This window comes from Berghia stephanieae, chromosome 2 (genome assembly GCF_034508935.2).
Source record: "Berghia stephanieae isolate SIO BIC M18660-M18661 chromosome 2, UCSD_Bste_1.3, whole genome shotgun sequence".
Taxonomy (NCBI): Eukaryota; Metazoa; Mollusca; class Gastropoda; order Nudibranchia; family Aeolidiidae; genus Berghia; species Berghia stephanieae.
Genome location: NC_088361.1, coordinates 45,786,788 through 45,811,678, shown reverse-complemented (window position 1 = coordinate 45,811,678; position 24,891 = coordinate 45,786,788). Strand labels below are relative to the sequence as shown.

The following is a 24,891-nucleotide window of genomic DNA, read 5'->3' as shown; positions in this document are numbered from 1 at the left end:
AAGTCCTCCTGTCAGGAAACGCTAATCCTCACATTACAGAAAAAGTACGTGACATTTTACATTGGTGATGGGTATAGAAAGAAGAAAGTAAATCCTTTTGGCTATTGTTCGACATCAATAGAAATCAGTCACGCATACCTTAATTGCCAGATGCAATGTAAATATCTTGCCAAAATAAATGCTAAATCTTGTCCCCCTTAGCCATCGTGATTCTATTATCAATAGAAGGAATGAAATTGACGCCACTCATCTTTTTGTTATTGATTTTAGCCAGCCATTTTTATGAGTAATTGTCACTAATTTGTATTAGTCAAGCTATAAACGTTTAGAATTACTCATAGTTTTGTGTGTTAGTACGTTATATCCAGCTGGTGGATGTTGTGGGTTTTTAAAATAAATTCATAGCATCAATCCATTCTGAACTTATTTTTCCTATGGTTATTTCCACAGGGTGGGAAAACGCCTCTGTTTTATGCCGTACACAGAGGTGGAATTGATATTTGCAGGAGTTTGATTGAGAAAGGTGCAGATGTCAATTGTAAAGATTTGTTTAGTGCGTAAGTAGGCTATATATTCCTTGTTTTTTTGTTTGTTTTTTTTTAATGAAAATTCATTTTTAAAGAAGGAACTATATTCAGATAGTCATTGAATACCATTTCCTGTTTCTTAGATTTTCCTACTTCTTTGGGTGGAAATTACAAAAAGACAATATATCATCTGTCAAAGTGATTTAAAGCCGCTAAAAGCTGTGGACTGTAAAAAGTAGTAAACAAAACTGAATATAACAATTCAAAGATGAACAAAATACCAAGCACATAACGTTTTGGGCTCAAAATCGTTCTCTAGCCAACAAAAGAAAAACCATTAAGATATAAATACCTTACTCAAAAACCCAGATAAATGGCAGATATGTTGTCTATCTGGGTTTTTAAATAATGTGTTTATATTTTAATTTTTTATTTTTTATTTTTGTTGGCTGAAGAAGGGTTTTGAACCCATAACATTCCGTGTTTGGTATTTTGTTCTTTTTAAAAGCTGTTATATTCATTTTTGTTTATCACTTTTAAAATGTATCATCTCTATTTTTCGGATTAGAAATTTGCTTTAATGTCCCTAGCAGCTACTTGTTTAAAATCGTTCATGGATGATCTTTGTATCTTCAAATAGGACACCTCTCATGATTGCTGCAAAAGAAGGTCATAAAAATGTGTGTGAGTTTCTCATCAGGAGAGGTGCCGATCCAGAGTCAACGGACAGAGATGGTAATTATAATCACATAGTTTTGGGTTGGTGTCTTGTGTAATATTTCCCTTGTTTTTTCTCGCAACCATCACAATGACACAAATAAATAGAAAAAATAATGAGTCGTAATTTAGTAAACAGATCTCACTCTCTATTTTTCTCTCCCTGTATCTTTCTCTCTATCTCTATCTCTCTGTATCTCTCTCTCTATTTCCCCCCCCTTGTCCCTCTCTGTCATTCTCTTCTCTCTCTTTGACTCCTCCCTCCCTTTTTCCCTATCCCTTTTATTTTTCACAGGTATAACATGTTTACACATTGCCTTCTGATAGGGTGATTATGCTGATCACCAGATTCCTTGATGGAATTTTTACAGCATGCCATGCACCGGTTTAATCCAAACTTATTTAGAGTACATAGCAATGATAAATGCGACTATATTTCACTACATGCATTATGCTGTTATCAGCACTGGAGGGAAATGTGCTCAAAATTTGAATTGCCTGAAATTTTTGCATTAACATGTTACATACCTCTTTGAAATTCAAAATTTACATTTCTTATTTTAATTCCAACAATAATGGTATTTATTTTAAATTTAATTGAAATAACATTTACTGAGAATTGATATTTCTCAACATTTATACATAAGAAGTGATTAAATAATGTATAGTGTAAGAATTAATTAAATGTTTTAAACAATTATTTTACTGTTTTAATTGTGATAACAATAACAACAACATGATTTTCATTTTACCGGTTAATAATGATAACAATCTTTGTAGGGAGAGTGTTTAGGGACTCAAAATCCTTGAATTGAACTCATTTTTTGAACATGAATATTTCATGATTGGTTGTGTGTGTTTAAGAAGTAAAATTTGATATATAACCGCTCTCATTTACTGATTAGTCGAGATATTCCAATTTAAAGATACGAGAAAATTGTTTAAAGACAAAAAGCCCAAAGCTTTCTCCACTGTTAAGGGAAGCCGATTAACTGTTGGGCCTTAAAATGAGATGTGGGATATGATTCATTGTCTTTAAAGCTACCAAATTCCAACAGATAGCAAAATGAAAAGGGGAAATATGGACTAAGTAGAATTTTATTGTCAGATATTGGGTACTGATTGTGGAGCATTGGCTACATCAGGCTCCTGTTAATTAGATAAGTACCATCTGTGATGGATCATAGTCGTAGCATTAGGTATGATGAAAAAGCTTTCATTTGTCTCATGAGACAAATAAGTTTGTGTGGATCTGACTTGTGGCTATAGGGTGGTTATGTGTGAAACATTTAGTCTTCACCCACTTTGAATTTACAACTCTCTCTATATATATATTTTCAGGTCATACTGCTTTGGACTATGCTTTGTCTTCAGGCCATGCCCATTTACAAGAAGTTTTTGCTAATGCCCCATCTCAATTTCTTGCCTCACGAAATTCCATAACACCCTCAGATTCTGGTAATAATGTTTAACTTTATTCTCGTCTTGTATTTTACATTACAGTCGACTCATGATATTGCTTCAAATTGCTCAGTCTGTGGTGGACTAAGAACAATGTTTACAACAACTTGTTTGAGTTCACTATATATATGTGTAAAATGTTGCAATCGTAGACAGGAAACGCAACTTCGGTTAATTGCAACATTTTTACTGATCCCAAGGTGTTGCGATTATCCGGAGTGGACTGTATAAATTATATTTCTATATTGCATAACCATGACGATGTTGTACTCAATGCGCTTACATTTTTTCAATGATAGATTCACTGTCTTTCTAAATTTTATTTTTCTTTCTGATTTAAACTATAGATGTAATTTAGAGGAGAAAGAAGGGCTAAAATATATTATGTGCTGAAGGGAATGAAATTGACATTAATAACTAGTGAAGAGTTGCTGTCCAATCATATACCGTACTGTTTTCCAGCTTTTAAGTTAATTGATATGATTTCATTCTATCTGCAACAAACAAAATGTTCAATGTGTATCATTTCAGGAAGCCACCAGAGCAGTGACACGGGACCACGGAAACAAGATCTAACCCCCATTACCAGTGACTCGGTAAGAATTTATTTGTTAATGTTGTCCAATTATATTTTAATTTTAGGTATAATTGTCCTTTTATAAAATTGGAATTTACATTCTTGTTTTAACATAGACCTTAAACAGAAGATCATTAATGTCCTATCCTAAAATATTGTATTTATCTCCTTTCGTATAGCCACAGCCATTTGCATACACGCATTTTACTCAATCAGTGGGACTGTGGAAAGGCAATGGATATTGTGTAACATCAAAAAGCTTGTTGATAAACTTGTATACAGATACTTTTAGGCGATTATGCGCTACATAAAAGCTCACGTTTTCTTAATGTTCCCTCCCTGACATATGTTTATCTTATCATTAGGTCCATCGGCGTCTTCAAGCCTTGCCATCCGATTCCAATCTTGCCAGCGACGATGAGGTACGAGAGTATTATTATAAATGCAGATTTTTAAAATCAATTTCCCATTTGCCGTTTTATTTATTTATTTTTAAATTCAGAATGAAGATGCACTGGAGCAAGTTGTGAACATTCTTTTGATTTAATTTTCCTTTTAAATACAAATCATTAAAATGTTTTTTACCCATTTGTGTAATGATTCATTGATGATAACAATGATAGATCATTTTGTATTTTTCATTTGAAAGGCATTTAAATTAAACAGTTAATCATGTTATGGTTGATTTTAAAAAATCCAAAGATTATGATGCTATGAATAGAAGATTGATGTTAGTCATGGAGGTAAATAGTATTTACGCAATCTGTCTGACAGACTACGATCAAATAAGATAACACAAACCTTTCTGTGTTGCTATTTTTACTGTATTTGCTGTTTCTGACTCAAACATATACAGTCAACTTGTAAAGACTTAAAAAAGTATTAAACAAAATTGAATATAACTGCTTCCAAAAAGAACAAAATACCAAACACAGAACGTTTCGGTCTCAAAACTCTTCTTCAGCCAACAACAACAAAAAATATGAAAACATTAATACGTTACTAAAAAAACAGATAGTAATGTATTTATGTTTTCATTGTTTTTTTGTTGTTGTCTGAAGAAGGGTTTTGAGCCTGAAATGTTCCTTTTTGGTATTTTTGTTCCTAAGCTGTTTAGGTTTATTTTTGTTTATTACTTTTTACAGTCCACAGCTTATAGCAGTGTAGTATCTCTTTATTTAACGATAAAAAGAAACAAACTTTTCTATTACCGTATTGAAGCTGACCTTAAACCCTTGAAAGCATATTTGTCAGAAAAATTTTTTTAAAAAAACATTTTCTAAGTGTTTTTGAATGTGTTTCAGGCTAGTCAAGCAGACATCCAATCTGTTCACTCAATGGACGACACATTAATGTCAAGGTCCTACCATTCTCCTCGAATCACATCGGAATCCAAGACAGAAAAAGCTCTCATTGTAAGTCATTTTCAGGAAAATGTATTTGACCCTTGATGTTTGTATGAACGCATGCTATCACTGATGGGTTGACAAGGAGTTGGGGGTGGGGGAAGGTCTAATAAAATGTCAACTTCACCTCTGATCGAACTCAGTCCCTTTGCTTGTGAAGCGAGTGCTCTACCAACTGTAGCAATTAAAAGTAGTGAGATTTTTTTAAAAGGGTGCTAAAAAAATTCTCAACTTCATCTCTGATCGAACTCAGTCCCTTTGCTTGTGAAGTGAGTGCTCTACCAACTGTAGCAATTAAGTAGTGAGATTTTTTTTACAATTTTTTTTTTTTACTTACTAGCCAGAGGACATATTTGACAAAACCCCCCTTTTTCAAGATTTTCACCCATATCCACCATGTGTCACAAAACAGACTAGTACATCAGCAGTGAATATTATGTTTTTTCTACTGCTCACACACACCCTTTAAATGTAGTCCTTCAGAGCCATTAAACCCAATGAGCCGGAGTTAATGCTGGTTTCTATAGCGTGAAATGGACAATAGCAATTGCTTGCCACCCATTGGATAAGATGCTTTAAATGACTAAACCAATATTATAAGTTTTCACATTTCTCACATTCAATAAAAGTGTTGCTACTTTTCTGTACTTGAGGATGGCAGTTTTCTTAAAATATGATGTGTAAACTGGTTCTTACATATTTATTGATGCCAATTTCAATAACTTTTGGCAAAATTGTCAGTCTTGGATTTATTTCCAAAATTTCGTTTTCATAGTAATGTGCTTTCCACTTGAAGTTAATGAGGTCTGATGAGAATATAGGAATTGAATGAGATTGTTTATGATGTATTGACAGGAATTGAAAACAGACTACGACCAATTAAACAAGGATTTCAGCACTCTTTCCATAGAGAATTTGAAACTGAGGGACAAACTGGAATCTTTGCAGATGAAACTGAGTGACAGACAAAGTCAGGTCAGAAATTTACTATTAATTAATTAAAGCCCCATTATTTTGTTGCCTTTTCAAACATTAACAAGTTTTAACCCTGTCTATTTGCAATTTGTTAACTGTTCTCAGAGAGAGAAACTTTAAATTTATATATAAAATGTATTTTTCTCCATGATTTATACATTGAGTGATTGATTTTTTTTGTTATTGTTGAAAAAAAATGGTGGCATTATTTTGACAATTATGTTTTTATCATTCGATATAGAATGGATATTACAGAGGCCCCTACCTTTCCGCTTTCCACCGAATCCCCCCCCCCCCCCCCCCCCCCCCCCCCATTACTGTAAGATTCAGCTTATTCCTATTTATACAGAAGGTGAACATGCTGTCAAGAGAATATATTTACTACAAGCACACGTTTCTTCTAGAAAGCTAAGAGTGCCTATACTGAGAGCTCAACATGTTATAAGCAATAATTGTGATATGGACTTTGTACATACTGAAAATAGAATAGCATTTCTACATTTTTGTTGGATTACGTTGCTCATTATATTGACCACTTCTGTAACTACTCAAATCAAAGATTTCATTGCTACACCCTGTTTTTCAAAGAACAGTATGTAGATTCCTCTTTTTCACCAGAAATTCCTCTTTTTAAAAAAAAAATTAATTCCTCCCCACTGACTTCTTATTGTTGGGGCCTCTGACATTAAAATTAAATTGTTCTGAAAAGTTCCTATACTGACCCTAATTGACTCTAACATATTGTGTTGTTTTCAAACAGATTTAAGACTTCTATTACTATCATATGTTGTTGTTGATATATTTATTAACGTTGTTTATCCATAACCCTTTCCAATGATTCAGGACATTGCTACCTTGCCACCACACATACAAAATGAGGTAAGATGCTGTCATGTGATTTTAAGAAAAACAATACATTTTTCTTTTTTGTTTGAAATAGCTCATATGACTTTTAAAGAAAGGAATAGAGGAAAATAATCGATAAAGAGAGCATGAGATGGAATATAATTTTTTTTAAAGTTCTTTTGGATTCAAGACATATTCTATACTTTTAAATATATATTTTTTATTCAATCCTATAAAAAGTACATCATACAATTGAACAAAAGTCATGCTCTACATTATTTTTTTTGTTTTCTTTACATATATATATACAATGTTATGTAACATTACATTAGTCGAAACGGATCACTATTTGTCTCTCATAAAAATCTGTTTTTTAAATTCTAAAACGTAGGCTATGACAATAAGTGTAAGACCGGGTTTAATGATTGAAAACACCATGGAGTCACCATTTTCTCATGACTAAACATTCCCACTCATATCATATTTTTACATTAAAAAATTTTTTCAAATCCCCTTCAGTTATAATGAGGATGGTATCATACAATATGGTTCATATTACATTATAGGTGATCTCAAACTAAGTACACTGATAGTGTGCTCTTGGAACCTACATCTGTTCCCTACTTGAACTAATTCCTCTTTGTCTTACTTTTTCCTCAACTCCTTTTAATTGTACATGTAGAATGCTTTTACTATCCAATTTTCTTCCTTTTTACTGGCGTTGATATGACCTAAATGTGCTGCAAGCGCCTTAAAACCCTTAAAAACAAAAACATACTTTAACTCGAGGTAAGCAACTCAGTAAATTTTCTAATAGTCATTGAAGCCCCGTCTGTCTATGTAATTTTTTCCCATTTAATTTAATGGCATCATTGATAATCATTGCCACCGATTGATGATGTCAAGTATCCTGGTTTTTAATTATTTCTTTTTTTAATTATACATGGCGTCAAAACAGTAATGGCTTTTAAACATAAACTTCATAATCTTGTAACTTTAAAATTCCTGTTCTTTTTTTTCTCTTTTTGATCATTTAGATACAAAAATTGAAAACTGCTTTGGAGGAAGAAAAACAGAAAAACAAGAATGAAGGCGACAGTCATGTAGAAATGGTAAAATATTCATTTAATATGAGTTTCTATGCAAAGAATTGCTTTATATTATAGCTGCATTTTAAAAAAAATTATTTTTTTCTTCTCACTTTGATTATTTAACATGAATTTGAAGCTGTCATTCGTATACAAAGAGATTAGGTACTAACTTTCTCTAAAGAATATATACAGTGGAAATTTTAATTGAAGTTTAATTACATTTTAATTCTACATAAGATACCTCAATAAATGTTTATACATGCTTGGAACATCTATCCGCATTGACCTTTAACCAAGTTTTATGATAAAGTGCTCAATGTACTTTCCACATTTATTATTGTATTCTTGATTGTTTTTTTCATATTTTGATGTATTTCGCATTCGAAAATTGCACTTTCTTTGGTCTTGGTCATCCCACACATTTTGTCGTAAATGCATCCTCTCAAATAAAATTCTGAGGGCAGATAGATTGATTGTGGGTTTTGTTTTAGGAAATCAGATACTTAAAAAAAATTTGTTGCAAGCTGAGAGTAAATCATTCCCTTACATAGTGGGCAAGAGGTTACTTGCTGTGTCTTTCATCCCATTATATCTATTTTCTGTCATTGATTTGGAATGGGATTACTTGGTTTTGTCCTTAGCTGAAAGGGAAACAGTCAAATATATAATATTGAGATTTTGAGAGATGATTTTTTTTCCCTTGTAAATCATCTCCCCTTTACGCATTGTTAGTTATGTTTTATTTTTGAATATATTCTGTAAACATTTGAGTGTATTCATCATAGTGGTATCCTGTGTTGGTGTCTGAATGAGACTTTAGGTGATCTCAAACTAAGTACACTGATAGTGTGCTCTTGGAATCTTTATCTGTTCCCTACTTGAACCAATTCCCCTTTATATTTCTTTTTCTTAGGTACATTTACCTGTAATTCTAGAATTTTTTCACTATCCCATTTTCTTCCCTTTTAGTGGCACTGAAGTGACCTAAATATGTTGCAAGCGCCGTAAAACCCTTAAAAACATAAACAAAGAGTAAAGCATCCGTTTAGAGTGTCCCAAAACTTTGACCTTCGGCTGTTTTGATTGATTAGGATTAAACCTATTATTTAATATTGAAAAATCTCTGCGCATAGATGATAAAATATAACAGTCCATCTCACAAAGAGTGAAATATTGCATTTAGTCAAGCCCCCCCCCCCTCTCTCTCTCTCTCTCTCTCTCTCTCTCTCTCTCTCTCTCTCTCTCTCTCTCTCTCTCTCTCTCTCTCACTCTCTCTCTTTCACGTTTCTTATAGAAGCCAAAGATCTCCCCCACCCTCTTTCTGAGGTGTAAGAATATATTTGAACAGTCCATTACTGATGTCTCATCAATTTACATATTTTCCAGGACCTTGCAAGTGAGCAATCCTCTGCTGTCAGCAAACAGACAGAAACTGACAGCGGTGCCAGTAGTACAGCCAGTGACTGGGTGGACAGTGGTAAAAATAGTATTATCTTTTTTTTTTAAAGAAAAGAATAAACCAGCCTCATAAAAGAATAAAATACTAAACATGGAACGTTTCAGGCTAAAAACCGCTTCCTCAGTCAACAACTGTTTTATTCATTTTTGTTTATTACTTTTTAGGCTCTTTACTAACATGCTCTCACCATGATGGGCATTCTCTCACCGTACTCAGGTGTAAAATGAGTAACTGGCTGTTAACAAGGTGTCTCTGTCGGGGAAAAAAATTGTAATATCACCTAACAGGTGTAATGCCTTGCTCTACATGTTGCTGTTGGTTAGGGACCCCTTGTAAATTGCTATGTTTAGTGGATATTGCACTATATAAAAGCTCGATTTTTAAAATTTATGTTTTGTTTTTGAACAATTCATAATAAAACATGATAAAGATATTCATTTTTTACTTATTAAAACATTTTTTCACAATGACAAAACATTCAAACCATCGTTATCAATTTATTTATATCCAATGATCCAAGGTATTGTTGTCTACTTGATACACATTTTAAATTGCTTATCATTTGTTTGTTTCCAGCAGAAAAGAGCAGCGAAAAAGTTCAGTCGTTACAGAATCAATTAATAACCCTGAGGGAGGAAAATGAAAAATTGAAGTCTTCAGTGGTAAGCCTTTTTCTTCTTTTTATTTTAAGTTTTATTCACTTCACTATTTTTTTCCCTCTTTTCTCTCTCTCTCTCTCTCTCTCTCTCTCTCTCTCTCTCTCTCTCTCTCTCTCTCTCTCTCTCTCTCTCTCTCTCTCTCTCTTTCACTCTCTATCCCTCTCTCTCTCCCTCTCTATCTCTTTGACTTTCAGTTTTATGAGATAGAAAATGGCCATTTTCATCCACCTCACAATGAGTTCAGCCCACCAACAGCTCACAGAATGTATCTATTTCAGTTTTGAAATTATTGAAGAAGTTTCAATTTATGTGCGCATTTTTCTTTCCCATGTTCCTTTTATTTCCGCTTCACATTCTTGTTTATATTGAACGCTTAATTGAAATAGAAATTAATTGAATTTATTCTGCATATCTAAATGATATTTAACTGAACCACTTTTATTTTGTGCAGGCTGAAAACCAAAAGTTGAAAGAAGAAGTGACTCAGGTAATGTAATTGGTCAAATCCTTTATTGCTGACCTGCCTACTTAAAAATTTAAAAATTCGCAATTCTTAGGAGAAAAACATTGTAGTCGCTACAGCTTACTTTAAAAATCAACAATTTACCCCCCTCACCGCCTCCTCAATAGGATGAAATACCACTTCAAAATCCTTAAAATTATGTAGTCTGGCATCAACTTTCATTTGGTTTTCATTGCTTAGAGATACTCGTGAAGTTCTGAAATTGGAGCCAAAATTTCTTAATTGTACGAATTTTTCGTAATAGTAGGCAGGTCTGTTTTTGCTTTGTCTCTTTGACCTTGGTTTGTTTTATTTTTATCAATAAAATAATGATTTAAAAATTAAGTAAACAACATTTTAAATCCAAAATTTAAAAATTAACACTATTGCGTTAAATTTTTAATTTTTTAAAATAGTAATTTGATTGTAATCTGTTCCCATCTACCATGTTATTCCAGTTTGATGAATTATCATAACGTTCTCTTTAACATTGAAAGTTTGTTTTTGTTCAAATAATGCTGCTGCAGTGGAATCTGCATAATGTCAACACTAAAGTTAGTCAACACCTCTTGCTAGTCCTAAATTTTCTGTTCTCTTTCTAAGTGTGTTCCATTGATAATGGATAAAGTCAACATTGCTTAAAGTCAACCCAATCTTTCTGGTCGAGTTTTGCTGACTTTACCAGGATTCCACTGTATTTTTACTTCACCCTCTCCTAACGAACTACGACATAAAAATCGTCACATTCGTAATCATGCAACCAACAATTCTCTCACTCAGATTTCATTTGTACATCACAAAATTTAGAGAAAGTTTTTGTTTTTTTTATAGCTGTAAAAACTTGACAGTGTTGTTGTAGAGCTCATTTTGCTGAACAGTATCGTGTAAGGAATGTATTTGTTGCTTTCATGTTTGAGTAAGAAAAATCTATTTTTGTTTTGGATGGGTGTGGAATTTCATTGGGAAAATGCTAAAAATAGCTATAAGGAGAGATTGAAGTCATAATTTTCTGTTCAGTTTGTTGTTTTTTATTTTGTTTGTTTGTTTTTTTATTGAATGAACAACATTTCTAACCCAAATAGTTGCAAGAGGAAAATGCCAAAAAGGTCTTGAATGAGTCTGTGGACATTGAAGAGCTCCTTTTGAAAAACCAAGAAAAGGATAAGGAGTTAGAAAATCTTAAGAAGCAGATAGAAACACTTCAGACCAAAGTGAATGATCAATCTGACACGCAGCGACTGGATCAACTCATTGCTAATAGCCAGAGTTTTGAGGTAGGCTGACCACTGACCCAGTTACCCATTAGCCATTAGGTAGGCTGACCTAGTTACTCATTGGGTAGGCTGACCCAGTTGCCCGTTAGGTAGGCTGACCAAGTTACCCCTTAGGTAGGATGACCCAATTACCCAGTGAGTAGGCCGACCCAATTATCCAGTGGGTAGGCTGACCCAGTTGCCCGTTAGGTAGGCTGACCAAGTTACCCATTAGGTAGGATGACCCAATTACCCAGTGAGTAGGCCGACCCAATTATCCAGTGGGTAGGCTGACCCAATTATCTATTAGGTAGTCTGACCCAATTACCCATGCTCTTCATTCAGGTCTCTAACTTCATTATCAGATAAAATTTGAATATTTTTCCTTGGGTCACTTCCACCCTTCCCACCTCCCCTTCATCCAACTCTCCCCCTCCACCCCCCCCCCCCCCCCCCACCCCTTAAAGAAAATATGGAAACCAAAGAAGCAAACAAAAAAGGCTAAACTGGACACACTGTGATAAGAATTTTTATAAAATCTGAATAGCACAAACGTTAAGCATTGTGACATAAATGCATGATATAGATAAATTTTTTTTTTTTTTCTTTTAACCAGTTAACTGCTATGCCATTTAAAAACATGTACCTATTTAAAAATTTGGTCAAAGAACTTGTCCTTCGAACATCAATTGATTTAAATGACTCTCATCTTTGCAAAAACTCTCAAACCTGGGACTTAATCAACACGTCGCGAAGTCTCAGGTTTGAGAATTTTTTTTGCCAAGATGAGGGTCATTTAAATTGATCGATTAAAAGACAAGTTTTCTGGCCAAATTTTAAAATATGAGTTTTTCCAGAGCACAGCAGTTAATTGGTTATTACACTCTATGACTAATTTGAAATTGATTTAAGAGTTATGTATGAACATTACAGCACTACAGAACAGAGTGTAGTTACAGAAATGATAGTGATTCCAATATTCAATGAGATCATCGGTTTTAAAAAGAATATTATTTTTTCCAATAACTTTGAGAATTTACTTAAAAGTTTAATTACAATGTCTTTCAGGAGGAAGTTGATTTTGACGAAGAAGGCTTTGTTCAAGGCCGGGACATGACCAAGGAGGAATTTCTTGGTGCACAAAATCGGCAATTGAAGACCCAATGCGGTCTTCTAACCAAAGAATTGGAGAAGCTGCGAAGTCAGTTTTATGCCATTTTGGAGGCTGGTGATCAGCTACAAGCAGATTACGACCAACAAGCTGTGAGTAGAATTTATAAACGTGTGAAATTAACAACCAGACCTGCCTACTTGAAATATTCATAGTTTTTAGAAGACAAAAATTGTAGTTGCGGTGGTCAATTTTACAGATTAATAATTTTCCCTCACAATGATTAGATATCACGCCAAAATCCTTGAAATTAGGCACTCTGGCATCATGAGGTTCTGAAATTGGATCCAAATTGTTTGGATTTTGGATTTTTTAAATGAATTTTTCATAGTACTAGGCACGTCTGAACAACGTCTGGCCATCTAAACTTTTTGTCTTTAAATTTAAGTTCCTATTTTTATGATTTTTTTTTTGTCCTTTTGATTTAGGTAGAGTTGTTTTTAACATATTACATACTTATTTACTATAAATTTTTTGCTTGAATTGTTTCATTATCTTTTTTGTATGCATTTAAAAAAATAAATTTTAACGTGATAGTGATATTCAAATAAATCATCCACTTTATTGACTTTGACAGGTTGGGTAAAAAGTACTTTTGATCTTATAGAAATTAGAAGACTTGACAATTCATTGCTGTTATCGGGGTTTTTTTAATTGTTCCCTTTTTTAACCATTCCCCTTTGTCTTAGTTATTCTCGTGTGCTTTTAATGAATATAGACTTTTTTGACCATCCCATTTTCTGTATTTTTACTGGCACTGAAGTGGCCTAAATTTGTTGCAAGCACCATCAAACCCGTAAAAAAAAAAAAACAACGCAATTATAAACAAAATGTGGGTATGTATATCTTTTCCCATCTAGTCGGAGAAAGATGCCTTGCATGATCAGCTGGAAGTGGCCATCAAAGAGAAAGCTGAAGTGGTCCATGAAAATCAATTCCTGCTGTCCGATAACAACGCGCTGCATGAGGATTTAAAAAAGTTGGTCCACGAATTAGAAAAAATTCAAGAAAAATATCAGAACTCTCAGTTGGAAAATGAAGATTTGAAACGCAGTGTTAATGTTGCCAGTAAAGTTGGTGAAGTAGCTCGGCTGTTGGAAGAGAGAGATTTGTTACAACATAAATGTGACGAATTGGAGCAGACGTCTCAAACCATGCAGGTCAGTTGGTATTATTATATTTAATTTTTTTTTTTTTAGTTAAAATTCTTTTTCTCTTTGTACATACTCTCTTTTCTTTTTCTCTTTTTTTTTTGTTTTCTTTTTTTCTCCCTTTTTTTCAGCATCAAGTTACATTTTTATATTAGTATCAAGTAGTAATGGGGAAAATGATATTATGCATTTTGAAAATAAGAACAGTTCTCTTTGTGGCATTATAAATCAAATAATGGCAATTGCTTGCTATTCATTAGATAGAATGCTGAGCATTTTCTATCTTGTATAAATTAGATGCTGATAGCCAAATCAGTTATCAGCGGATAGGGAAATGCCAGGGGGAAAAAATTGCTCCTTTACCATCCAGGATTGTTTGTTTACATTTGTAGTCTTGATTTGTCAAAGTTTTGGGTAAGAGTATCTAAAATACGTCATTGTTTAAATGCTTTTTTAAATATGATCATTTAGAAAAAAATAATTTCTTGATTTCACCTCTTCCCTTGACCAAAGTTGGTGAAATTCAAATGATATTTATCATCAACTTGTTTACTTTTTATAATCATTTCATCATTTTATTTGTTCAGATTTAAGCCAAGGCAAAATAACTTAATAACAAAAGAACTGTTACAAGTGAAGGTTGCAAAAGCTTAGATGATGATGATAATGATGATGATGATGATTATTATGATTATTATTATCATCATCATCATTATCATCATCATCATCATTATTATTATTATTATTATTATTATTATTATTATTATTATTATTATTATTACTATTATTTTTATTATTATTATTAGTATTATTATTATTATTATGTTGGCTTCAAATTTAATGTTTTGGAAAACATGTTAAGATACAAAATTATATTTTATATACAAGAATGATAGTTTCAAACTTTTGAAATCATCTGAAAACTTTCAATTTCCTTTCATCACGGAACCAGACTGATCACAGCTTTCTCCTAGAAGAAGTTCAAAGTCTGACCGAGAACTGTGCCCAGTTGACAGCTGAAAGAGACCAAATGGCAGGAGAGGTAGAGGAGATGGGAAATGTCTGCCAACAGCTGGAATCCTTGCAGCAGGATTACAACCAGGTTTGGATCATTCCGTCCGACTGAATAAAATAAATAATTAAAAATTCCCTATATTCATCCCATAGGGGAAATTTGTCTCTAGGGTCTTTCCCAAGGGAAGACTGGAATAACCCATACCTTAGCCATAGTGCAGCGCCGCAAATTGATTTAGGGCGAGGTGATTTGCACAAGGCCACACAGTGCAACGGCGAGTGATCGAACTTGGTACCTTTCAGTACGAAGCAAAGTTTGTACCGCTGAGCCATGCTACCCCCCCCCCCCCCCCCCCCCCCCCCCCCCTCTATTCTGTAACATACAGGGATGCCAAATGTCAGTTTTTTCCGGGTTATTCAGTTTTTTTTCACATCTCTGTTCACTCAGCAGTTTTCTTGTCTCCTATAAGAAGGCCACAAAAGGTCCTTCTCAAGACAGAAATAATATGATTGGAATTGATGCAACAAAAGGCTCCATACGCTTTAAGAGAAATATTTTGTTTTGTTTATTTGCAAGTTTCATTTTAGGTGAGATGTGATGCTTCCTCTCATTTTCATTTTTTTTTTTTCTTCAAAAATCATTTGGCATCCCTGAGGTATAGTTTTAAGGCCTATTTATTGAGTTATAAACACGTTTTTAATTTAAGATTTTCAAGAGCTTGTCGAGTGAAAATATTATTATTATTATTCTTATTATTGTTATTGTTATTATTATTATTACTATTATTATTATTATTATTATTATTATTATTATTATTATTATTATTATTATTATTATTATTATTGTTCATTAAAATGATAAGACTATATTCTTCCATACCTTTTCTTCAGCTGGAACAAGATTTTGGAGAGCTATTGCGAGAAAAAGAATCCATTGAAGTCGAAATGATGGGAAAATCTCCTGATTTATCTCCCCTGCCTAATGGAACAATTACACGTTTTAACGAACTCGATAAAAAGGTAAATATTCTAGTTGTGTCCTCTTGTCTATCAAAGATGAAGTCATACTTTATTTTGCTATTATTATTATGCAAGTGTCTCTGATTTAGTCGACGCCTGGATAATTTTTTTAATTAATCATTTTTCTCTATTTTTTTACTTTTACATTGAAGCACAAGTCCCCTGATTCAATTTCAGTGGATGAGAAAAAGTGTTTCATTTGTCATTTATAATATTTATATATAATTTATATAATATATTTATTTGTCAGCTTATAAACTATTTGAATTCCCTTGTGGAAAAATAAACATTTTGTTGTATTTATTAATTTTGAGCTAAACTTTATTATAAGAAGTGGCCGAGTAGTTAAGGCATTGCACAATGATCCGTTCGAGCCCCGCTTCAGACACTTTCATTTTTTTTCCTTGGGCAAGAATATTAACCCCCAATTTGCTCATTTGGACAGCACAGGTGATTCCTGTTGACATTAGACATCTTGTTTGATGGATTAAATATATTCCTTCGTGGAAGCCTAGGTGACGATATCTTATGATGTCATGGCGGAAGGGCATAATTTTTAAATAAACTGTATTATATAGCTACCCAAATCGCTGGGTGGAAGTTTATTTTATTGTGGTGAACTGTGCAATGAAGGAACTCTCCTACAGTATCTGGACACAGAGTTGAATGAGAATAATAATGGTAAATTTGGAAATTTTACCTCCACTGCATATTGGGTATATAATATAATGAAAATAGCCTTCATGATCAATAAAGATATTATTTTAATTATTATTGATATATTAATAATATTGTTATTGTTATTATTATTACTATTATTATTATTATAGCGTGGCTCAGCGGTACCGTCTTTGCTTCATAAGGTACCGGGTTCGATCATACGCCACTGCTATGTGTGACCTTGAGCAAGTCACCTCGCCATAGCTCAATTTGCTGCACTGCAGTTATTTTAGTCTTCCCTTGGAATTGACACAAGAGACAAATTTCCCCTATGAGATGAATAAAGGGAATATATTTTTTTTTTTATTTATTATAATTACATTTAACAATGTATATTATATATTCTTGTTTGTTTCTTTGTCTCTGTAGTCAAATGACATGATAAATACCACAAGATCATCGGAGCCGTCCTCTAACAACCAAAGCAGTAACGTGGTCAAGTTTACAAGCAACGAAGACGATGGGAAAAGAGAATATGTGAGTCAAGATTCGAATGATGTCACTGTTTGTGAGAGGAAAAGGAACAATAACAATGAGGAAGAGATAGTCCGATTGAAGAAGAAAGTTTCACACCTCACAAGTGAATTGTCTGTAAGTTGGCATGTTTTAGACTTTTGGAAATTACTGTGTCATATAAAAATCATAAGTAAAGTCATCCTTCACAGACAATAGGCCCCATGGAGCTGTTTCTATAGCGTGAAATGGATAATATCAATTTCTTGCTACCCCCTGGAGAGGATGCTAATCTATCGCAAAATACTTTGTCAAATCTAACAACAGACCCAGCTACTGCTGGGGAGACAGAAAAAAATTTTCGATTTCACCTGAGATCAATCTCATTCCCGCTGCATGTGAAGCGAGTGCTCTACCAACTGAGCTACCGGGACAACCCCCAAAAAAATGACTTTCTCATGGCTCTAAACCAGACTATTTAGGAAGTCTAACAGCTTAACCACTACACCATTGAGCTGCTGTGAAAGGGAATTAGTTAATTTATTTTAAAGATTTTTCCAAATAATGACGGACGGCTATGTAGTCTCGTGGTGTGACATTCGCCTTCCGATCAGAAGGTCCTGGGTTCAATTCCCATCTGAGCGGTGCATAGTTGAGTCCTTGGAAAAGGCTCTTTACTCACATTCTCTCACCGTACTCATAAAATTGAGTACCTGGTCTTGTCTCTGTCGGAAAAAAAGATTGTAATGTTTCCTAACAGGCGCCATGTCTCATCCTACACGTTAAGTGTTGCTGTTGGTTAGGAATCCTTTGTAAAGCGCTTTGTGCACGTTTAGTGGATATCATGCTATATTAAATCTTAAAGAAGATGTTAATATATGAATTGATTTTAATCTCTTTTCTCCCGTGTCTCATGCCTTTGTTTGTGGTAAATATAACAAATTATTTGTTCATTCACCTTTTTTGTTTTGAAAACCATTAGTAAAGGTTAAATTTCACTGCACACATTAGTAGCTGAAAGAGAATTTTTAGACCTTTATTTTTAAACTACTCATTCCGTTTGGTCATGAAGATTTTCTTTTTGGGCTTTTGTGCAGCTATGTGGTCTTGTGATATGACACTCGCTTTCGGATTGGAAGGTCCTGGATTAGAACTTCGCTCAGCGCAGAGCTGAATCCTTGGAAAAGGCTCATTCTCTCACCGCACTCAGGTGTAAACTGAGTACCTTGCTGTTAACAGCGTTGTCTCTGTCAGAAAAAATTGTAATCTCTCTTTACAGACGTCATGTCTCGTCCAGCATGTTGCGTGTTGCTGTTGGTCAGGGACCTCTTGTAAAGCACTTTGAGCACAATTAGAGGATATTGTGCTATATAAGAGCTCACGTTTTTTTGTTTGTTATAGTTTATATCTCATTTCATTTTCTTTTTACATCAATACATTTTTTTAAATTTTAAATTAAAAATTATTTTTGCAGTTGTTTGTTTTTTAATGTTAAGTATAACTATTTTAAAAGGAAGTGTGTCACTAATTTGTATGAAAGTATGGAGATATCGTCTTATTGGGAAAGTCCCAAAAGACGTTTTTTAGCTGAATCTCAAAAGTATTTCCCACTTCAAGTGACAAGGGAATCATTCTCCTCGAGCACATCACAATTGTTTTTGTCTTGGGGGGGAGGGGGTGGGTCAGAAATCTGACCTGGGATTGATCTTGTCCTTTGATTGTGAAGCAAGTGCTCTACCAACTGAGGTATTGGGAGAACTGAATACACACTTCCAAATTAAAATTACAACTTTGAGAATCGCTGATGGTTTTATTTCTTATTGACAATTGAATGCTCTATTTTTGTACACTTTATAGTTTTCAGTTTTCACTGTGTTCGGTTTGCTTGCATTCCTGTTGTTGTTATCACAGATTTAAGAGAATTTTATTTATTGTATAAAAAAAAAAAAGAATGTAGGTTGTATGGTTGATTTGGCAATACGTTTTCCCCATGTAAGAGGCATGGGTAGGAAAAGAATATGTGCTGTCATTCTAAATAATAATAATAATAATAATAATAATAATAATAATAATAATAATAATAATAATAATAATAATAATAATAATAATAATAATAATAATAATAATAATAATAATAATAATATCTTTATTGTCCATGAAGGCAATGTTTCATTTGGTTACAGCATATAGAATACCATAGCTTTTCCTTTTTATTTACCTTTGAAACACTCACACACAGATTAGACATGCATTCACACATGCACACACACAAACTTGCATGTGTACACACACACACACACACACACACACTCACATGCATGTGTACAAACATAAATACATCTATATACACACAAAGCCCTAAACAAAAATGAATATACCAGCTTTAAAAAAAAAGTGTAATACTAAACACAGATTGTTTCGGGTTTCAAAACCTTCTTCGACCAACAAAAACAAAACAAAACATTGAAAACATATATCACTACTTAACACGTTATGTTTTATATTTTTCATTGTTTTTTTTTTTTTTGTTTTTTTTATTGACTGAAGAAGAGTTTTGATCCCGAAATGTTCTGTGTTTTGTATTTTGATCTTTTTTGAAGCTGTTATTTTCCTTTTTGTTTATTACTTTTTCCAGTCCAAAGCTTCTAGCAGCTTAGTATCAATTTAACACGCACAAAGCCCACACGTTCAACTTATTTGTCCTCTATTATAGCTCTCAGGAACATGGTAGATCTTTGAACACAATCCAGGCATTGGGCCGTACATTTCTATATTTCATAGAGTTCCACCGATCCGTCATTAACCCTCTCCTTACCAGACATAACAAAATAGTCACATTCGTAGCGATGAAACAATTTCTCATTTTGAATTCTTTTGTACATCACAAAACTGAAATAATTTATTTTGGTTACAGCTATAAAAACATGGCACTCCGTTGTAGATATATAAAGTAGTCCTTCAGAGCCATTAGGTCCATGGAGCGGGAGTTTATTCTGGTTCTATAGTGTGAAATGGACAATAGCAATTGCTTGCTATCCTTTGGATGGGATGCAAGTCTATCGCAAAGTACTTACTGCCAAATCTAACAGACTCAGCTACTCATTCACTGCTGGGTGGACAGGGGGTCAGATAAAAATCTCGACTGCACCTGATATTGATTTTGGTCCCTTTAGAGTGCTCTACAAATTGAGCTATCAGGACCCCCATTGTTGATATTATATGTAGATGTCTTTTGTTAAGGGGCGGTTTGGGTCTTTTCTAAAAATAAATTAAATTACCAATATTTGGCGGTTTTAATCATTCTATATCGTCATTATAGGTTAAAAAACAACAGTTATGGTGAAAAATTTTAATTATCTGTGTTGATACCCATTTTGCGACCTAATTTGGGGGTCTGACATAAAAAAATATAACAATCTCGTGGCAAACGTTCCACAAAAACTAATGAAGGAAGGACCTCCAGACTCTTCCCTTTTGTCAACATTGTACCATAGTGTGTCACCATAGAGATTTTACAGCTTTAGCTTATGAAATTTTTATTAGAACATTACAAACTTGAGAATCAAAATGTTATGACAAAATTGATGTTAAAAATTCAGAATTAGGATTATTATTCAAAATTCACATATCTTATCAAAAAAATCTCTCTATGGTGACACAATATCTTTGTGATAACTGTGGAAATTTTCAGACAATTTCATTAAATAGATTCTGAGAAACGTTTGCCACCGTTTCCCATACACTTAGAAAAATGACATATTGAGAAAATAGCAAAATAGCTTCCCTTTTTTCACACTTTTCTTACTACCTGTACCATTTTCGACTTTTTTTTTCGTGCCTGTATAGTCTACTTTAAGAATTTGGACTTCAATTATATTATTTCTAGGATAATAAAATATCAATTTCCACCAAAATCTCAAAATCAATTTTTAGAAGGATTTTCCTAATAATTAGACCCAAACCACCCCTTAAACAATATTATGTATAGAATGTGCTCGTTGCTTTTTTGTTTTTTTGAGTAAGAAAAATCTATTTTTGTGTGGATGTGTGTGACGTTTGGGGGGAAAATTCTGGAATTAACTGATAAGGAGAGAGTTAATACTAAAATGGTATTTGTCTCATATTCCTGGAGTGGTTTATTAAAAAATATATTTCAGTGTCTGGGAGTTTCCTTGAAGACAGGGACGGTTTTACCTACCGTCGACTGAATCCCTGTCTTTTTTATGTATTCACTTCCAAATTGCCTTGTGTTCTTCTGTAGGATTGGGCCTATTTAGTTTTGGCTGATACAAAGCTGCTAGAAGCTGTCGATGGTATAAAGTAATAAACAAAAATGAATATAACAGCTTCAAAGAAAAAAATAAAGAACAAAATAACAAACACAAAGCGTTTCAGACTCATAACTTTTCTTCAGCCACCAACAAAAAGAAAACAATAAAAATATAAATACATTACTTAAAAAACAGATAGGTGAACTATTTCTCTGTTGTCGATCTGGTTTTTTAGTTATGTATTTATGATTTTATTGTTTTTTGTTGTTGACTGAATAAGGGTTTAAGCCGGAAACAGTCCGATTTTGGTCCTTCGTTCTTTTCTGAAGCTGTTATTTTCATTTTTGTTTATTACTTTTTACTATTCTAGCTGTAATCCTTCATTGAGAGTGAAGCAGATATTTCTTTTCTTTCTTGTTTTGTTTTGTTTGTTTTGTATAGGAAATTTGCATTTGACATTTTAGTTGTGTAAAATCCCACATTTTCCATCTCACGCCATCATCCTTATCTCATTTGTTTTCTCTATGATTTCTGACCCTCGTCTATCAAATCTTATTTATTTTAGTCACAATATTACCCTTTCTATTTTCCTTGATTTATTTTAGCCCTATTATTTAAACAAAAATTTTTTTGTGTGTGGTGGATGGTTTATCGTAAATTTATTTTTATAAAAAGAAAATGAATATTCATGAATATGAATAAGGTTTTAAGCTTATGTGTACATATTTGATAACAGAACATAATTACGGGCTCGTTTTAACATTGACGTAATAGAGAATATCTTGCATTGGTTTGAGAATATTTCCATAGACAACAACGAGACCATAACAATTTGGGTTATCAGACCTGCAAAGAAGAACACAATGTCTAAGCCCATTAAGTTGGGTTCCATCGCATTCTGCATTATCCAACAAAAAAGTAATTTAGTCTGATATTTTAAAGTTATTAAATGATCTTTTTTTTTACTGGAAACATGCTACCTCAATTAATTATCTCCTTGTTGGGTGGTTTTATTGAGTTTTCTTTCCTTATCAATAATTAAATTATTTGAAAAATGGTTGGTTCAGTCACTGATTTATTAGTAGTGTTCATGTTCTGTGGCTATGTGGTCTTGTGGTATGACACCCCCTTTTTTCTACAGAACAAACTTTGAAGAAAAATCTTTGTTATAGCTATAAGAACTTATTGTTTTTATTGTTTTTAAGGGTTTTACGGCGCTTGCAACACATTTAGGTTATATCAGTGCCTGTATAAGAACTTAATGCTGCAACTGCAATGTTATTTTGCTTAACAAATTATGTATAGCATGTACTACTTATTGCTTTTGATATGACATTTTGGCGAAAGTCCTAAAAATGGTCGGTAAGGAGAGCATTACCAGACGACTTATTACGATCCAAACTGTACATGTGTACAAATAAATAACGTATTTACAACAGTACCTTATCACTGTCCTATTTGCCAATGGTAGCATCACCTTTTTACACTAAACCTTCCAGCAGCACCTTATAGAGGGCAATATTCACTGAACGTGTTCAAAGCGCTTTTTAAGAAATGTGAGTAAAGAGACTTTTCCAATGACTCAATTATGCGCTGAAGAAGCTCGAACTCAGGACCTTCCGATCCGAAGGTGTCATACCACAAGATCACATAGCCACACAAGTTATTTTATTTTTAAAAATGTTAATATGTTTTATTGTTAAACTTTTTTAGAAGACCTGGTATAGAGCTGAAAGTTAAAACCATGATCAATCTGTAACATGGATGTTTATCTCATTCACAGGCATTTGAGCTGAAACATGAAGAAACAGTCAATACTTATAGAACACACTTACTCAGTGCTGTCCAGGTAGGTATAGGCCTTAGAAAACATGCTAAGCTTTGAGTGTTTAAAGAAATATAATGATTTTGGCTTTGTCAATGTTTATTTTTCTTCTTCTTCTTCTTCTTCTTCTTCTTCTTCTTCATCTTCTTCTTCTTCTTCTTCTTCTTCTTCTTCTTCTTCTTCTTCTTCTTCTTCTTCTTCTTCTTCTTCTTCTTCTTCTTCTTCTTCTTCTTCTTCTTCTTCCTCTTCCTCCTCTCCTTTTTCTTCTTTTTTTTTCTTTAACTTGAAAAAACATTTGAGATACATTAGAATTTAGACTGAATATAAAAATGAGCTGTGAATCAATTAATAATTTGGGATTAATGGAATGGGTGCAATTTTCATTTTATTACAAACGTTTTTAAAAAAAACAGATTGAGACAAGACTATACTTAGATTCAGATAGACTATACTTAGATTGAGATAGATTAGACTTAAATTGAGATAGACTCTACTTAGATTGAGATTGACTATATTTAGATTGAGATAGACTATACTTAGATTGATATAGACATACTTAGATTGAGATAGACTATACTTAGTTTGAGATAGACTCTTCTTGGATATAGACTATACTTAGATTGAGATAGACTATACTTAGATTGAGATAGACTATACTTTTTACCTGACAACAGCTTTCTCATTTGTATACTGTAGTTGTCATCCTGTAATCCCAATATTTTTACACAGAAATGACATGCAAAACTTCTCTCTCCTGCCAATCTGTTTTATTTTTAATGATGCATTTATGTTTTCATTGTTTTTTGTTTGTTGACTGAAGAAGGGTTTTGAGCCAGAAAAGTTCTGTGTTTGGTATTTTGTTATTTTTTTTAATCTGTTATGTTCATTTTTGTTTATTACTTTTTAGTTATCATCCATATTTTATCAACAGGGACACATGGACCCAGATGTAAAAGATGCACTCTACCATATTATTGAGCTACGCAGTATGGAACAATTCTGTTGACAGGGGGCCATTGCCAACAAATACATTGATACAGCTACAACGATCAAAGTTTATCAAGATCAAAATGGTTGACAGTGCAAAACGTTGAGGTGAACGTGTGACTCTCATAATCAAGGGTTGATTTTAGATAAATGACTTGCTTTACAGAGAGGATATTCAAATATTTTCAAAGAAGTTACCTCTTAATTTAAAAGAAAATAAATATGTAGATTATCTTATGATAGGAAGGTCCATACTTAGTACTTTAACTGTAAAAAGATAGTCCTAATTAAGAAATTAAGGAGCAGGCACCGGTGTAAGATAAAGAATTGAACAAGTGTGTATGGAAGGTGCCAGACAAAGCAAGAAGGAACAATACAAGAAAAAAAATATCCCAAAATATCAGTCGACCTCGACTGGGGATCAAACCTCAGACCTTCTGAGGTTGACTGATTTTTTGGGGGATTTTTTTTTTCTTGTATTTTTCTTTCTTACTTTGTCTGGCACCTTTCATACCCACTTGTTCAGTTTTTTAAAGATAATCCTACAAAGCTGAGTTTCATTTATCACAATATTCATTTGACTTACCATGTGAATGCAATGGAATCTGCAGACACTCAATTTCTGGATAAAGTCAACACTTCTTGTTGCTTCCAATTTTTCTGTTCTTTTTCTAATTGTGTTCCATTGATAAATAAAATGGATCGAGTCAATCTTTCTTCAAGTCAACCCAATCTGCCTGGTCCACCAGTGTTGGCTTTATCAGGATTTCACTGGAGTTAATAACTGTAAATGTGAGCAAAGGGAA

At 33.2% G+C, this 24,891-nt stretch overlaps 1 protein-coding gene across 4 annotated transcripts in view; it reads left to right on the top strand.

The window, feature by feature from the left end:
* LOC144964990 (uncharacterized) overlaps nucleotides 1-24,306 on the top strand; it is a 32,187-nt gene extending 7,881 nt beyond the window's left edge. For 2 of the 4 annotated variants that reach the window (XM_078899816.1, XM_078899815.1), the window contains exons 6-26: nucleotides 1-44; nucleotides 451-557; nucleotides 1,168-1,262; nucleotides 2,586-2,702; nucleotides 3,237-3,301; nucleotides 3,648-3,704; nucleotides 4,587-4,697; nucleotides 5,544-5,663; nucleotides 6,507-6,542; nucleotides 7,547-7,621; nucleotides 8,987-9,077; nucleotides 9,639-9,721; nucleotides 10,170-10,205; nucleotides 11,303-11,494; nucleotides 12,542-12,736; nucleotides 13,505-13,804; nucleotides 14,748-14,897; nucleotides 15,701-15,829; nucleotides 16,919-17,140; nucleotides 23,057-23,122; nucleotides 24,030-24,306. The exon at nucleotides 1-44 is cut by the window's left edge and continues 85 nt beyond it. In XM_078899816.1, coding sequence (XP_078755942.1) covers nucleotides 1-44; nucleotides 451-557; nucleotides 1,168-1,262; nucleotides 2,586-2,702; nucleotides 3,237-3,301; nucleotides 3,648-3,704; nucleotides 4,587-4,697; nucleotides 5,544-5,663; nucleotides 6,507-6,542; nucleotides 7,547-7,621; nucleotides 8,987-9,077; nucleotides 9,639-9,721; nucleotides 10,170-10,205; nucleotides 11,303-11,494; nucleotides 12,542-12,736; nucleotides 13,505-13,804; nucleotides 14,748-14,897; nucleotides 15,701-15,829; nucleotides 16,919-17,140; nucleotides 23,057-23,122; nucleotides 24,030-24,104 — 2,366 coding nt within the window. In that variant the 3' untranslated portion in view covers nucleotides 24,105-24,306. Of the gene's footprint in view, nucleotides 45-450; nucleotides 558-1,167; nucleotides 1,263-2,585; nucleotides 2,703-3,236; nucleotides 3,302-3,647; nucleotides 3,705-4,586; nucleotides 4,698-5,543; nucleotides 5,664-6,506; nucleotides 6,543-7,546; nucleotides 7,622-8,986; nucleotides 9,078-9,635; nucleotides 9,722-10,169; nucleotides 10,206-11,302; nucleotides 11,495-12,541; nucleotides 12,737-13,504; nucleotides 13,805-14,747; nucleotides 14,898-15,700; nucleotides 15,830-16,918; nucleotides 17,141-23,056; nucleotides 23,123-24,029 lie in introns of all 4 variants that reach the window. The other 2 variants (XM_078899814.1, XM_078899813.1) reach the window with 1 other exon arrangement.
* Nucleotides 24,307-24,891: the final 585 nt, after the last annotated feature.